The sequence below is a fragment of the Lethenteron reissneri genome, chromosome 20 (genome assembly GCF_015708825.2).
Source record: "Lethenteron reissneri isolate LAM-NWPU_2019-01 chromosome 20, ASM1570882v1, whole genome shotgun sequence".
Lineage (NCBI taxonomy): Eukaryota > Metazoa > Chordata > Hyperoartia > Petromyzontiformes > Petromyzontidae > Lethenteron > Lethenteron reissneri.
This window is the reverse complement of record NC_083798.1, coordinates 1,728,128-1,744,845: the sequence shown is the minus strand read 5'-3', so window position 1 is coordinate 1,744,845 and position 16,718 is coordinate 1,728,128. Positions and strand designations below refer to the sequence as shown.

The 16,718-nt window shown below is 48.8% G+C and overlaps 1 protein-coding gene across 1 annotated transcript in view; it reads left to right on the top strand.

Moving 5' to 3' along the window:
• The window catches only part of LOC133344580 (A-kinase anchor protein 12-like), a 104,510-nt gene that overhangs the window by 74,142 nt on the left and 13,650 nt on the right, over window positions 1–16,718 (top strand). Inside the window, exons 7-9 of the mRNA XM_061554576.1 lie at window positions 3,686–4,013; window positions 8,820–9,061; window positions 15,807–15,893. Coding sequence (XP_061410560.1) covers window positions 3,686–4,013; window positions 8,820–9,061; window positions 15,807–15,893 — 657 coding nt within the window. The remainder of the gene's footprint in view (window positions 1–3,685; window positions 4,014–8,819; window positions 9,062–15,806; window positions 15,894–16,718) is intronic.

Genomic DNA, 16,718 nt, shown 5'->3' with positions numbered 1-16,718 from the left:
ATGAAACGTCGCCCGCCCTGACACGAGAGGATAAATAACCCCGTACGATGGCATAGCTCATTAATAATGGCCCTGTAACGAACAAAGCATGAGCTGATTTTTTATTGCAGCCATAGGCAATTTGGTCATCTCAGGTTTGGTGATCAGGTAGGAGGCAGACATGAAGCCAGCATATCAACAGTCCATGCCCTGAGGCTAAGCTTGTCACGTTATATATATATTTTTAAGACCCGCACGTGAGCAGAGCATTGCGTGCTGAGTGGCATAAATAAAAGAGATGCAGAGTTGAAAAGAAACAACTCTTTAAGGAAAAAGCCTGGGAAATTACATTGGCTGTTTGTATTCTTACATCCTAGACACAAGGGCCACGATCCAGACCGGTTTGGATGAAACCAAAACAGGCGGCGACCTTGCCATGAAGGCAGAGGCATGGCATGTGACAGAACTCACCTGTCTCCGGGAGCCCGCAGCAGCAAAATATCTACGCTTTCCAATTATAGTTGCCAGGTTGATGAGCCCTCTTTCAAGACCCTTCAACAAAGGGAGTCTTGTCTGTCAAAGCCCACTTAACAAGCAGCCAGAATCAGCTGTTTTGTAAGTCTGAATTTTTTATTTTTATCGTGCACTTTTATGAATCCAATCCGTCACGAATGCGCCGCGATGATCGCACACAGTGAGCTCTTTGGAACAACATTGCTTTAGGTCCAATGCAAAACTGTCTCAGACTCAAGGCTAGATCGCGAACATCTGCCGCCGGTAACCAGGTCCAGGTCTTCGGGCCAGAGACCCCCCCCCCCTCCCCCGGTGAGACTGCGCTGGCCGTATCGCTGCGCAAGGTTTGTGCGTGGGTATAGCATCATCAGCAGCAGGGTCACCGCGGGCTGTGCATGGTAGCCGGCGTTGATCGACGTCCACTGTAGCCGGCACTGCGCGCTGCTCGGCGAGACAGGACTGACCGGAATGGTGCCCACCCGTTTAGGCAAGGATGCGTGGATTGTAAATAACTCGATATTTCATCGGCAGCCAATGTAACTCACCTTGCATTGAGGTTATGATCGGATCAGATTTCCGCTTCCGAATCATCAGGTGAGCCACAGCTATGCGCATCACGGGTAATTCCTTGCAGTGTCCCAAGTTTTCATAATTACCTGAAAAATATTAGTCATTGAAAAACACGATGGCGTGTTTCGATTTGGCAACCTTGAAATCCTCTGGATGGTATAAATGGGTACCACACAGTCGATCAACAGGTCGTGTGTGGTGGGGTAAAGTGTGGGGTTTGGCAAGTGGGAAAGAAAGACAGAGAAGGCCCATCTCTAAAGCTCCCTCGAGGAGGCTGTTCCACCAGCAGTGACGTGGGCCAGTAATCGGGCCGCACGTGGAAATCTGTCGTGCTTCCGTAATTCATATCGATTCACAGTGCCAACAGCACAAATAACATGTTATATCAATGATTTGATTAACGATGTCACAAATTGAATTATTGGTTACGGATAATTGTATTACACATCACCAACTACTTTTTATTGAAGTCATCACAGACATTGTCGATGCACTCAAGTGACACGGCAGTGTTACTGATTTTAAAAAAATCACTAATGAAGCTTGCCGAGTTTTCACAACCCTTCAGACCTGTCAAACTGACGAAAATGAAGTGTCCTTTCTACAGAGATACGTTTACCTCCCAATACGCGCATGCAGCTTTATTATAATGCCAATGAAGGCCTCCATTGATAGGCTTTGCATTTGGTCAGACGCCACAAATCCAGGCTTGTCATAACTGGCCGGCACCTGTAGTGTGGACTTCAGTTCAGTCCATGTCACCTGGGGAGAGACATGCAAATTGCCACGTTCATCCAGTGAACTGGAGGTGGATAAAAGTTCCTGGGTGGAATATATTTGTAGGTGGAATTGTTGTCTGCTAATACCATGACCTCGACCATATTAATATTCTTGTTTTTTTTATTTTGTACTGCATGGAATTATATTTTCATCAGCACTTTCACTTCAGCTTAAGTCATTAATTCAATGAATTGCCACTGACATTTCATTGGTACAGTACATTTCTAGAAATATTGCTTCTGTCCTTGAAAAATGTCGCCAAAAAGGTGCTTCTTTTTCACAAAATAAGCCCTCAGCACTGCTAATAATTCTCCCGTGGTTTTGTTCCATAAACGACCGCTCGCAGAGTGGTATTTAGTCAATACACTACGATGTTTTTCACACTGATGGAGGTTGCAGATTTGCACTGATGGGCACCTGGATGATTGGGCAAAGTGGAGCACAGCTGTCCACGTACGGCCATTTCCATGCAATTAGACCTCAGGAATGCACTCAACGTAACGACGATGGCAGTCATTTTGTTGGAAATGACGTCAGTCGTTTTGTGTTGTGGTAATGATTTTGCTTTCTGTCGTGGTTGTCATGGCAGTGAGCCATGTCGGGCCAGTTTTATGCATCTCCCCTCACCTCCGTCAATCCGCAGTGTAAACGGGTTCACCACAGATAGCTGTAGTCTGCAGGGTCACGCGTGGCGGGGTGAAGCGTGGGTACTTCCACCTCGTCCTACACATCTGTCCAGCTCCCTGTACCAGAGGCTCTTCTGCCAGGCCCAGGCGTGGCAGAGACAGGTGGCTGCTGTACCTTCACCTTGCATTGAGATGACAGGCGAGGCGATACTGCTCCGAGATGCCCCAGCATGAAGGGCGCTATTTAAAACATAAATAATGATCATGATAATTATGATCATTATTGCAAACAATTATATCGGCGGAAATATTTTGTCCGTGTGTTTATGATAAATTTTGCTTTAAAAGGGACTGTTATAATGTATATCCTTCGTGGGTGCTGTGGAAACGACAATTTACTGGGTACACTCTTGTCAAATGAAACTGTCTCCCAGTCCCGAGACAATGCTGCGCTACAGAGAGCGATGTGTGCGTGTGTTCATTAGCCCACACGTCTGCACGCCACAACAATGCTCGATTACCCAACGCAAAATAAACTCTTGTGAGCTCCGCAGTTCCACTGCAGCTCAGATTTAGCAGTCACTGAGACCGTTATCGCGAGCATATTCAGCATCTCTGCTTATGGAAATGAGTAACGCTGTTTGCTTTTCACGTCATTATTTTGGAATTCATGGTTTATTTGGCATTTTCATGCGTGATGTTTTTTTCCATAAACCATTCGTGGCCATTTGTTTGTCCTCAGCAATAACGCTTTTGAGCAGTTAATATTTCAAAATTATTTTCTATGATGATTTACGAACAGTAAAAGAGCATGGCGGTGCTATTGGGGACAATTGTCTGTCCGTCTCTCTATGCGTGACGACACTGTCTGGGCAATACACCAAAGCAACAAACATTGACGATTCCTTATTCCGCCTTGTGACGTCTCCACTACAGCACGGCGATGGCAGCGTCGCGTGCGATGCGTGGGACACGTGAGACGCGTGAGACGCGTGGGACGCTGCGGGTGGCACCAGGGAGGGGCGATCGCACTAACTAGTGGGTCTACTAACTATGCGGTCCGCTAACGAGGGGGTCCACTAACTAGTGGGTCCGCTAACGAGGGGGTCCACTAACTAGTGGGTCCACTAACGAGGGGGTCCACTAACTATGGGGTACACTACCTATTTGGTCCGCTAACGAGGGGGTCCGCTAACGAGTGCGTCCCACCGCCCCAGGCGACAGAGGCCGCCAGGACCGCAGCTCCCAAACCCAAGGCGCGCTCGGTGACATCGTCCGTGTCCCCTGCCAAGACCACGACGGCGACGACGGCGACGACGGCGACGACGGCGACGACGGCGAGCAGGCCGACCAGGCCTGCCAGGCCCTCCGCCGCTGCCAAGACCGCGTCGCCGAGCGGCGGCGGCGGCACCAGGACCCAGACGGCGAGGGCCGGCGCGGCCTCCTCCTATTCCTCACCGCGGCCCTTCAGGGCGTCCATCCCCACGTCCGTGAGCGCGCCGCGGCTGTCCACGGTGGCGGCGAGCGCTCCGTCGCGTCCCACCAGTAAGCGCGCCCAGCACGCCTCGCAGCCCCTGCACCTTTGTTGTTGCTGTCCTTCCACACACCTCCCATTATCGCAGTTGGCTGCGTACCGTGCAACATACATACGTGCGTACATACCTTTACCTCTTCCCTGCACCAAATGCGTTGGGATATTGCATTAGGATTGATTCAGCTCCATTCTATTGTATATTCATTGGCCTATTTGCATTCTCAGAGCTCCAGGGCACAGCCCAAGATGCGGAGGGATCGTTTTGGTGCTAATGTGCACCATTAGATCTTCATTTGAGGGTCTCTGTGGTCATTGGGCCTGTGCAAGACCTAATGGAGCCTTCACTGAAGGATTGCCTGAGGAGTTTCCAGCCAAGGCCTGGATGTAGACGACACCCAAGCAAAAGCCACCCGGATCCGCATATCTTTCCAGGGACATTTTTAATGCATTGAATTTACGAAAAAAATGTTCTTAAAAAAAAACACTACTACGTGTGCTTGTATTATTGATGTACCTTCATTCATTTGTGGATGTAAATTCCAGCCGTTTGTTACTCTACTCATGGATGAAGGCCTCCCTTTGTTTTTTGGCCATGGGAGTGGTTTGGACCCTACTTCACCACGCTGGTGAAGTAGGGTTGATGACGTTGGGGACCATGACCGCTTCAGATATCAATCACAAATGATGAAAGCCGTAGCTGGGACTCAAACTCAGATCACCGGGTTCATAGTGGAGTGCGCTAACCACTGCCCCACGGCTTCACTGCCATTATGTTGTTTACAAGTAAAAAAATATTGTTGACTTAATTACAATCGATTTTTTTACATTGTTTTAAAATAAGAATCCGGTACTCATTCATGAATTATTTGTGGTGGAGCTGTGGCACAGCTGTTAGCATGCTGCGCTATTATTAACCTGGCGAACTGAGTTCAATTCCTGACCACGGCTAACATCAGTGGCAAGCGACGTGTGAACCGGTTCTGTGGCATCAGAGTCACCAAGTCGACACTGTCCATGAGGGGTTTAGCGGAATGAGGCTCTACCCAAGTGGGCCAAAGACCGCTACAAGCGCTTTGACTGCATTCATAGCTCGTAGTGGAAATTATTCAAATCGCTGTAAACTAACTTCTCCGTGAATCGGGGCACCTAAATGCATTCTTTGTCCATCCAACGAGCGTTGGAGCAGCACACAGCTCTGTCGACAATCCCTGCGCCATCGCGAGAAATTCTGCATTGCCATTGGGGGAGCTCGTTTTTCCCGTGGGGGGAGAAACTGTGAAAATGTTATTGTGTTTGTAGTTTAAAAAAGAAAAAACTTTTCTTCTACGTTTCACAACTGCAGTCCTAATTTTCGCACTGACTTCTGGACACCCATGGGAAAATTCCGCCCGAACTCACCATGCATATTTATGACATCCTAGATACATCAATTGACCTATACATGTGCACCAGTAGTAGCAATTAATAACATTTCATACATTTGCAAACGGAACGTTTCCGCTTGCTCCATTGCTTTTTTATCGACAAGTGAATATTTTGCTGATTTTTCTTATTTGTTGCCAAATACAGTATTTATCTGGCCAAGTGGCACTATGGTCGTGAGTTCAAACCCTGTACCGGGGTCAGCCCAAGCCCATCGTCCTGCAGGAGTCGATGCGTTAAGATTTAGCGTGCTCGCGGTTTGAAGTCCGACGGCCACCCTGTTTAATCCTGCGGCTGCGTTGACTGTGGCTGTGCTCCGTCTACTCCACAGGGGGTGTTCAAGGATCCCGGTGGGATTGTTGGGACAACAAAACATAGTGGGGCCACGTGCGTCATGATCCAAATTTCATTAACTCGATAATTACTCGCAAATAACCAAATTTGTCATAGCAACAGAAGCAAAATCGTTCCCTGCTGTGAATCTCCTGCAGACGATACTCGTCGTCTGAAACAAAGAACCTTCCTTCACTGTAGCCTTGCTCTATAAAAAAAACGGAGAAAAATACCAAATGTACTCATGGTTTGATTTGAATTTGTGGGGAGTCGATGTTGACCCTGCCGTGACTCCTTGGCCCCAGCGCTGAGAATGAAACATTTTCCAGCACTGGTTCAGGGCAGCCATCACAGAGAAACACCGTACACAATTTATGTCATTATTATTATGATGCTTGTTTGGCCAGGAGTGCCTCACTGAGTCTGAGGTCTCCTTTTTCAGCAGGGTCCTACTAAGTTTTCACAGCACTGGGTGACCGCTGCTATACATTCGCAACTGAGTTATTTGTGGTAGTTTTTGGAAATGACTCAATTGGGAATAAACGCAGCAACATCGCAGCATGCTGCGAACGTTTGGCAGGACCCTAGTGAAAGCAGTCTTGACTCAGTGACACGACACGCTTTTTTGTTTTTCCTCTCCGATTAGCACGGTTGGCTACGTCCGAGGCGGAAGAGATTCAACATACATGCATCAAATACCTATTTGAGCACAGAGATCCTTCGACTTTGATGTTGTAAAATGTTAACTGCGAGGTCAACGCAAGGTTGGTTGGCGTCCCCGTGCTGCCCAGTCCACGGCGCGTCCGGTGCCTGTCGCCCGAGGCCGCGAGCGCGTTAGCGTCCTTGCCAGTGGCCGCCATGGCCTCGCCCTGCGCAAACTTCTGCGGGAAACTGTCCCGGCACGTTTTGTAACTTTACAAAAATGTTTGCTGCCAAATGTTAACTCGGGTCCCACGGGCCCGGCCGACCAAATAATTCCGTCGCGAGGCAACTTGGGCGCACGTCAGTGCCGTTCCCGGTGGGGTCGGAAAGCCATCAACCGCGCCAGGGCATTGAAACCAAATAATAATGTCCACGGTGCAGATTATTGTAGAGCCGTCTAAAGAAGCCTCGTGTTATAAATTACTTTGCCTGCGGTGTGTGTGTGTGTGCATTAGCAATAGTGCATTGCACTGTGAGCCTAAAAACGCAGCAAGTGGTATATTAAATTGGCTTGGCCTTCCTGAGGTTGACTCAGCCTACAAGGGGTGACTGGCTTGATGTGATATCATCAGCACTGGGGAGACAAAGACAGCCGGCTGATTGTGTTTTGTTATGGCCCACCGCTCCCCTGCTTGTCATGCTCACGATCGTGCAGCAGCGGTTGCTGCCTTGTGCAGAAATGGGCCCTTCAGTCTCCACGGCGGCATAATTCCCTTAGTGTGCGTTCACTATCACCTGACTTTCATGAATACAAACAAAATTAATGATAAGTAGTTATCCCCTTAATTTTGTTTCCAACACATTGTTTACGTGTAAGAAAAGCTGCACTATTTTGCTAAATAATTTCGAATATACAGGATTGTAATTTCCGCACCTACGATTAGCACGGTCGGCTACGTACGGCGCGAACGAAGTTCAACGTACAGGACATACATTGTAAATAGTTTCCGGTATCTTATACTCTTAGGTCTTTTCGGTAAAGTCACGTAGGTAAAAAATAAATAATAAATATAAATAATAGAAATAATAGAAATAAATCTTAGCAACAGCCATTCTTCATAGCAGACAGACGACGAGGACGATGCTGACTGAGTTGGGTTTCTTGTTATTTTCTGCCTGTGCGCCACAGCCACCCGTGGTGAAGTGGATTTTGCCCGATTGTAATAACATCAATTCAGCCTCAGCAACAGTGAGAGATTTGCAAGCAATCTTGAAGGTTTCTGTGCGATCCCAGAGCCACTTTGTGGCTTGTTAATTGATCTCAAGAGAGCACGTGTCCCAGTGTGCTGGAGGAGGAGGAGAGAAGAGAGGCACACCGCCCGCTCATCGGAAGGAAAGCGCTCTTACATTTAGCGACTGTAGAGGTTGCGAGTGAGTGCAACCAATCGGCGCTTTCCAGCTTGTGAAGTTTTTGTCAAGCATTGCAATAAGCAGACAGGCCCTTGTGATAGCAGGAGGAGCATCGCCCTGCTATGAATAAGGGACATCGCCTGGAACATTGCGTAATTTCTATGTTGGCTTCCTCATATATAACACGTGTTATTGACGAACGTGTGGAGATAGTGAAATCTTGCGTGAAATCCACCGACCCCCGTCTCCAACAGTGCTGGCGAACACATCGATGGCCACCACAGGGTGAAATCTGTGCGCTCCGCGCCGCATCTGAGTAATGGGACTTCCCCTGGGCGGACGTGGTTATGACACTCAATAGCCTGAGTGTGGTAGACCTTCACAAGGGGATGGTGTATTTATTTAAATTCCACTTTAAAGGTCCGATTGTTGTCCCCTCTCCTCTGTGAAATATAAAATAGCCCGACTCCTTTTGACTCTTGGAACGCCTTTGATAATGGCATTTTGTGAGCTCAGCTGTTCCCGGGACAACACATCCAAAGAAAAATAAATGAAAGGGTTTTCGCTCTGTCGTGTGTGAAAAAATATATATATACCTATATGCAACACTTGAACGGATCGACAAATACATTATAAACTCGGAACCTGAATGAGTGATACTCACATGGTGTAGATAACAAGAACTAGACTTAGATAGAGCTGGGACATGTCCGATTATATATTTAAGTCATCGACCACTCTATCGATTATCAGTTCCATTACTCGACGAATTGGATAACACGAAAATAGTTTGGAGGAAGAAAAAGTGTCTCCTCTGTTCTCACACATGTCGCTGAACGGGAGGTTATGAGCGCGGCTTGGTGATGTCGTCGGCATCATCAGCAGCGTCGCGCTGGGCGTGGCTTGTGGGGGTTTCCTGCCTTCGGAAGGACGTCGGGTGGGCGCCCATTTGATTCGTATTATTATTAATTTCCTCCTCCGACAACGTTGCTGCTGCTGCCGCCCCCTAGACGGCTCCCAGGGCAAGCCCGGAGGGGGCAAGAAGAGCGGCTGCACGACGCCCGGCACGGGCCCCCCGACGCCCCCCACTCCGCATGCCCAGCGCGGAGGCAGCACCACCCCCGGGGAGAGGAAGAAGGGGCCCCGCTCGCCGCGCTCCCCCACGGGCCTCGTGGCCCCCTCCAACCTCAAGGCCCTGCGCTCCAAAGTGGGCTCCAGCGACAACCTCAAGATGTCCGCCGGGGCGAGCAAGGTGAGGAGGACCGCTCGGTGTGCCCCGCCCGGAGGTTGCTCCATCAGGGCTGCCGAGAGCGTTGATCCGCCTCGATCGGTGCACAGCGTGGGTTTGATTCGGACCTTGGTGCCTGCTGCTGTATAATTGGAGTTTGCGTCTCTCTCTCTCCCCGTGGTCGCGTGGATTTTTCTCTGGGTCCTCCATTTTTTTCCTCCACATTTAGAATCAACGTGCGTTTGGAGTATTTGGCCGCGATACATTTCCACGCAATAAACCACTTCGTTGTGCGAACATTTGTGGCCAGGTCGCTTCTGAAAAAGAGCTACATAGCTCAGTGGGCCTTACCTGCTAAAATTAAATTGTTTAGTTTCTGGTTTAGTTCATACGTATCCTGCATTTGTCGAGCACAGGCCTGTAACGCAAAGGGTCCGGCAACCCCTCACGGCGTAACACCAACGCCGTCTCCAGAACTGAGCACGTCCGTCGGGACTTAGCAAAAGAGTCGACGGGTCGGGAAGAGTTCCGAAAGCGACGACGGTGGCACGGCGCGACGACAGCGAGCGTGGTTCTTGCACCGAGCGAGAAGCGACGGCCGCGGGTGGCTGTCGTTCCAAGCCAAAGCAACGCTCAAAGCAGCAGGGACAAGGCGCTCGTTGATGTCCTGCGACAAGCTCGCCGGGCACTCTGCGGGTCGGAGGACACAGCCAGAGCATTGTTGTTAGTATATCGTCACGCTTGTTCGCCAAGGAAAGTCTGGGTCTCAAGACCGTTATTTCAGGAGGATTCCGCCAAGTATGGGGCGATGTTGCTGTCATTTGCAGGTATTCTTCCAGCATTGGGATGTTTGGCCACCACCTGTTACGGTGTGTTTTGTGAGCTCTGGGGAAAAAGCGTGGAACCCCAGGGAGCATACCCACGCAGAAAGGCACCCGAGTCGGGAATTGAACGCAGATGCTTCTTGCTGCGAAGGCACCGTGCTGCGTTAAGCATCCCCCAGCCCCCAAGCATCCCCATCAACCCTCAGTATGCTGTGTGATCGCAAATTGGGTTGACCTATTTCCCATTAAATTATCCATGCAGTAGTGTGTGACTTGAGCTAACACGCGTTCTATATAATCAATGGGCAACGGCTCTTGCCATTAAGCAAGGCCACCGAGGTGAGATTCTGCATGTCTAATGACTCCGCTTTATTGGCACAGGAAGCCGTACATTTATTACATGTTTGGTCTTTGAAAAGATCTCGTTTTGAATTTCCCTCAAGAGTGATTGCGAGCAACACTCTGAGAGAGGCAGGGGCCCCAATCCGTCACTGGCCCGGCCTGGCACGACGCCCAGCCGGGGCTGCTCCAATCAATATCTTCTCCCCGCCATATATCTCAGCACTCGATAATCATAAACGTCAAAAGGGGGGGGGGGGGGGGATATTTTTTTTATTTAAAAGAAAATCTTTAATCGCCAATGTCTCTGGTGACGCCACTGTTGGCCAATGACTGCATTCAAAGACGAGTCGAGAGGCAGCAGCAGCAGCAGCACGGGCAGCGTTGCCATGGTGAGCCAATTAGTGAGCCATGCGCTCAGCAGCACTGCACTGGGCTGGCGAGACAAAAAAACAAAGATCCCCCGTGAAGTCTGAACAGACTGTTGGGGCAAGTGCTGTTAGCGAGCACCTATGAAGGCCGGCACAGCACACGAGGGGGTGTGTGGCCAGCACCACGCCCGGCCGCCTTTGTCTCCCCAGTGGCGATGTTTACAAATCACACCAGGTACTCATTTGAGACTGAGTCGACCTTGGGGAGGCCCAGGACCGATTTAGATAATCGTCACCAGTGATGAGAAAGAGCGCTATCCCACGAGCAAGTGCTGAAATACTATCCAAATTTGTAATCGATAGGTTGCCACTTCATATCCTGACTGGGGGTTGACTCAGCCCATCATGTCTCAGGGGTCGATAAAATCAATACCATTTTTTTGTGGTTCAGTCACCAGTGGGTGTCCTGTGGATATACTCACCTCCACCATACGACTGTGCAATTTCCACCGCTGGCTCGGGGCTATTAACCGGTGATAAGCACTGCCCCGATGCTCGTTTGAGCGGGAAATCAGTTTGGTGATTGCGCACGAGCAATTCAGGAACGCTGCCGTGCTGTGATGGCGAGCACACCGGACTTGCAATCCAGAGGCCATCGCTTCCATGATTCGGTGCGGCAGTTGAAAAAAAAATGGGGCAAGTTTATTAAATGCCCCCCCCCCCCGCCCGCCTCTGTCCACCCAGCGGTGCTAATGGCTTCACCACGGCGGCAGAGTGTGACTCCTCCAACCTCTTTCAAGATTCAAGGCGAGCATGGAAGAGTAGGCCAAAACCCCTCTGGTGGAGGCCTGTCCGCCAGCAGTGGCATGCACAAGAAATTACAGGGCAGCCCCCGCACCTTTACAAACAGTTACAATCATTGTTGCTTCAATATTGGGGCTCCTCTAAGCCTGGTTTGAATTTAGGTCTGATGTGGAATGACACAAACCCAACAATGGTCCGTAATCATCTCTACAGTATTCATTTTCCTCCTTGACTGAAATCGCTTGGCGGGGCGCAGCAACCCCCCTCCCCTGGCTTATGAAACACCTCCTTAAATAGGCTCAGCAACAAAAGAGTCGCATTGCTTTCAGACATCGCCGGCATACGAACAGGCTGCTCTCGGCTGATGCGGGCAGCATGTCAAATGCCTCACAGTGTGAAGCCTGGGCATAGCACGGGGTTTTTTTTCCATCTAATTCATCCAACTCTCCGCTTTCTTCCACACGCACGTTCTCTCCGACTCTCCATGATCATCTCTCCCTCTGGCCCCTTCGCCGTTTGCCCAAAGTGGATTGTTGTTGTCGCTGTGGCATCGGCGGGGGGGGGTCACTTGGGGATGTGGGCGCTGCACGATCCTCGAGTATCGCGATCCTCCACGGTGCCCGGGCACACGACGCGAGTGCCACGCACGATGCGCATGGAGCGGCAGAGGCAACATTGCGAAATGTGCAGCCCCTGCTGCTTTCTCTTGCCACCTTCTGGCCAAAGTTGGTGGAAGTACCCAGACGTCACTCCACTGCGCGTGACCTGCACGTCTCAATTGGGGTGGGTCCGAATCGAGGCGCTCTATCCAGGGCTCGCAATGTGACGGCGCCGTCGCTCTGCGTGCGTGCGAGCACACGCTGTGAGCGAGGCCCGTTGCTTGACAGAGGCAGAGCAGGTGCAGCTTCACCAGTGCAGCTCCCCATGTGCAATGTGCAGTTCACCTGTGCAGCTCACAGGTGCAGCTTCGCTGTGCAGTTCACTTGTGGCGTTCACGGGTGCAGCTTCACCCGTCAGAGCCACCGCCCGCCCACTCCAGCTGACACTGCGATCATGTGTGAACTGGACTGCATATCCCAAGTGCAAAACAAACATTGATAATACTATAATATGTGACGGGTGCAACTTTTAATGAGGTAGTCTAGATTGGGGCTTGTCGTATGTCTACTCTCGTGATGAATGTATGTGCTTCACTTGTATATCACAGTGCGGGGGATGACAATCCATGCCGTAATGTATCGATGAATTTGAATACAAAAAAATCACTTTTTTTACATTGAGGTGAACGTAGCGGCCACTCGTGGTTGCAGAGGTAATGGAAGCCATTACGGGCAACATATATCGATTTAAAGAAATAATACATTTTCTGGTATCCTTCGTACTCAAATACAACATGTATGAGATCTGGCAGAAGGAAGGAAGTGATGGCATGGTGTGGTGACATCGGCGGCCATGGCTGTAATGACCACATGACCTTGTACTTGTCGTGCATGGTGAATTGTTCTGACTCATCACGGAGTAACGAACTATATCAGCAAAGCTGCAAAGAGATAAATCGATTTAATTTTACAAGCTGCTCATAAACATTCCACTCTTAATCAGTGTTTGGCTTTCTGCCTCGATTTCATCATGAGATTAAGTGGCTCCACCTGGCAACCTTACAAGAGATAAATGGAAAAAAAAAACAAAACCAGATAATAATAATACCGTGCCCTTTGCCTACCCAGGAAAGCCTCTCCCTCTCAAGACTTTGTTTTTTTTCAGGAGGGTCCTACATTGGAACGATTGAACAACTCCAGTAATGTCTTTCCAAAACTGGAGCACCTGGACAAAACGACACGAATGAGGGGATCATCCTCAAATGGTGGCTCCTGCCTCCTCGCGGCCCAGCAGGCCGAAAGTTTCATCAACTTGAAAGAACCACGGCACTATAAGCCAAGCCACCGATTCCCATTACACAGCACTATCCCTGAGTTGGTATTAAGCAGCGCTCTTCATCGCAAGGCCCGGGGGCCACTGGGGGCCCCTGGGGGCCCCTGGGGGCCCCCTGGGGCCACTGGGGGCCCCTGGGGCCACTGGGGGCCCCTGGGGGCCCCTGGGGGCCTTTAGTGCGACCCCCTGACCTGCGGTACCCCGACAAGACACAACACCACGTGACGACATCTCTCCCCCCTCGTCATCATCATCGTGCTTCTGTCACCTCCCCCCCCAAATGATTTCAAATGGTGTGGCGGCCCTCACGCTGATGATGTCTTATCGGCGAAGTGCCCCACCTCCCTCCGAAAATGAGTGAAGGACGCAGGTATAAAGGTTTATTGAGGGAAATGTGCCAATTACTGACGATGCTGGCGAAGAGTGGATGCCCCAACCGAGACGATTTTCTTTTCTGTTGTGTGAATGCTGAAATCTATTGGTAGTGCAACAGATTTTGTCGGAAAGATTTAAACTTGATCTGCTGACAGGTCCTTCACGTACACTGCAGTAGCTTCCTTAATATGCCTTGGGAAATTGAGATTGTTGACACAGCAGCCCAAGGGCCAAACAAATAAATTGTTGCTGTCAAACTTCATATTTTAGATGCGTGATCATAATTGGTTCGAGAGTCCTACCTTGGAGGCTACCCGAGCCAAACTACAATAAGTCCCAAACAGCACTGCTCCCTCAACGGATGTGTTTTGATATTTACCAGAAAAGCTTAAATTCACTGATGCTCTTAATGTATTTAATATATGCCCTTTTTAAAATATAGATTTAAATTTCATAGAACAAAAAAAACTGATTGGGCATAATTGCATATAGAAGCGCGTAGCACGTGTCTCCTATGTTACCAGATAACAGTTTTAAGCTTCACGAATGAACGTCTGGATGGCAATAATCAGCGTTGACGCGTTCTGGGGTCGCCGTGACGTGCGATTGATCCCCGCGACTCGCGCCGACGGGCGGGCGCCCAGCGAGTTGACACGGAGGATGTCGCGTTTGCAAGGTTTAGGTGTCAGCTGTTCTTGTACCTTAACAGCTGCACAGTTGTGGCCTCCTTGCAACTTGGAAACGTATCCACGGCCGGAGGGTAAAATCGCGAGAATGTCGGCCGGTGACCGTGCACAGGGCTCCCCCCTCCCTCCCTGACCTTCGCCCACAACGGCATGGCACTGTGAGCCTGGCTGCACTGACGCTCAATTACAGCCTCTTCTTACAGGCCTAACCCCTCTCATTCGAGATTCAAATGATGAGACGTTAATTTTATGTATTGCAGTTAATCTGCTGTGTGGTTGAGAATCGATAGTTTTGTGACATCAAATAGAACCATGACACAAACGTATGCAATTAACTGCTGTGGACTGCCATGTTTAATTGTGATTAATTAATTGGTTTTTATCTCAAACGGTTCCGTTTCATTGTTACCTCGTTGTTGGCAACTTTGCAACCGTGCATCATCCAAGACGCTTTTCCTATTCCATGTTTTCTTCCACGATGTCAAGTGGTTCACTTCTCTGAATATTCTCAATTCATCTGGTTCCCATTGTATTCTAATTGTATTCTTCCATTCTGCTCAAAGGAAGTGAGGGATTTCTTTATTGGCACTTTAGAAACATCGTGGCCATGATTTTCATTCGTCAGTTTCTGTGACTGTAATGGATTTACAACCAATCTGAAAGGTAATTTCGCATTTAGGTAAAATATGTAACGGGCTCGATTTACAAGGCATCACGGGATACTTTTTTCGGTCAATCTGATTTCAGGAAAGATTATTTCACGTAGCATTTACTAAATAAAAGTGATAATTTTTAATAACTGTATGATATTCTTGGTTCTTTCAGTAAAGTCACGTAGAAGGGAAATAATAATTGTTTTATAATTAAGTATTTTTTATTATTTTATTATTTCCCTTCTACGTGAATTTACCGAAAGAACCAAGAAGATTAATCCCTCTCCACTCCAGTGCTGTGTATTTTATTATGTTTTAACAATAATAATCATTCAGGCCCCGAAAGAACCAAGAAGATGAATCCCTGCAGTCACGAAAGCTTTAAATCGAAATAAAATTATTATTGTTGTTGTGTTGTTTTCCATCCTCTTTGCCTGTTAGCATCAGAACCGTGCTTAAACATGACGCCACAACGGATCGCTTCCATAGTTTACATGCGAATACACGCCATGATTTTCATACATTGTCAGTCTCATTCTTCGTCTGATTACATATCTTCATTATTGAACGTCACATGCCTTTGTTGGTTGTGATACAAGCGAGGACTCTACATGCATAGTCATGCCAGTATTCTCTTGAATTACATTCATCACAAATCACTCTTCTCCCACAACTCGTAATTGGACGCTGCACCAAGCACTGCACCACAGTGGCCGGCGCAGCATCAGAAGAGCCTCCACGAAGCCTGACGTGCGGTGTCGCCTCGTGCCGTGCAACGTGTGTAGGTCTTCAGCAAGAAGCTGGACTTCAGTCACGTGCAGTCCAAGTGTGGCTCCATGGCCAACATCAAACACGTGCCAGGAGGAGGGCGCGTGAGTATACTGGCGCTCACGTCTCTGGCTTCCTTGCTGCTGTGATCTTGCGTCGCTTCACCTGAGCCCATGGCATTTCCCACAATGCTGTAGAACAAAAGAGTGGTGTATTGGTATACAGATGTGCCATCATTCCTGTTGATCCCCTATCATGGTTCCTCCAACTTGGAATATGTTTTTTTTCTGACGAAGCATTCAATTTAAAAATCATAACAACACAGACCTCGGGCTGTGTTTTTTTTTCAGTTTCGTACAACACATATGATAGGCAGTGTGATGTCAGCGCCCTAGTAACAACGCTATCTATGTATTGTCTTCAAACTTGGCTTCGCTTGAGCATACTTTTTTTGTAAATTTAATGCAAGACAGGCAGCTGCCCTGGCCGATGTTTGCGCTGCTGCTCCGCTTACGTTGCGTTATCACATCCCAGTCACGGCCTCATGAGCACGTGCATCCTTGTCGACCCGGGGAAATGGCATGGAGTACAGCTATACCCAGAACTGGAGCTGTGCATGAACCTATAATTATATCTTTTTTTGCAATTCTACCGACGTCATCTGCCCAAATGTATCCCGCCTCCCGTCCTGGCCGAGGGAGACTGGCCACGTCATGTGTGAGTGAGTCATCTCTGGCATTGCTTTGTTCCACTGTAGTGTCCAATGGATATGGATTATTCACAACAACAAACGGGATGAACAAAAAATAACAATGTGCTGTGCCTCATATTATGGCAATTTAATTGTGGCTAGTTTACCTTTGATTTGTAATATTATAAATTATCTAATAGCAACGTCAAATTCATTACCAGTATTTTTTTTCCAGCTG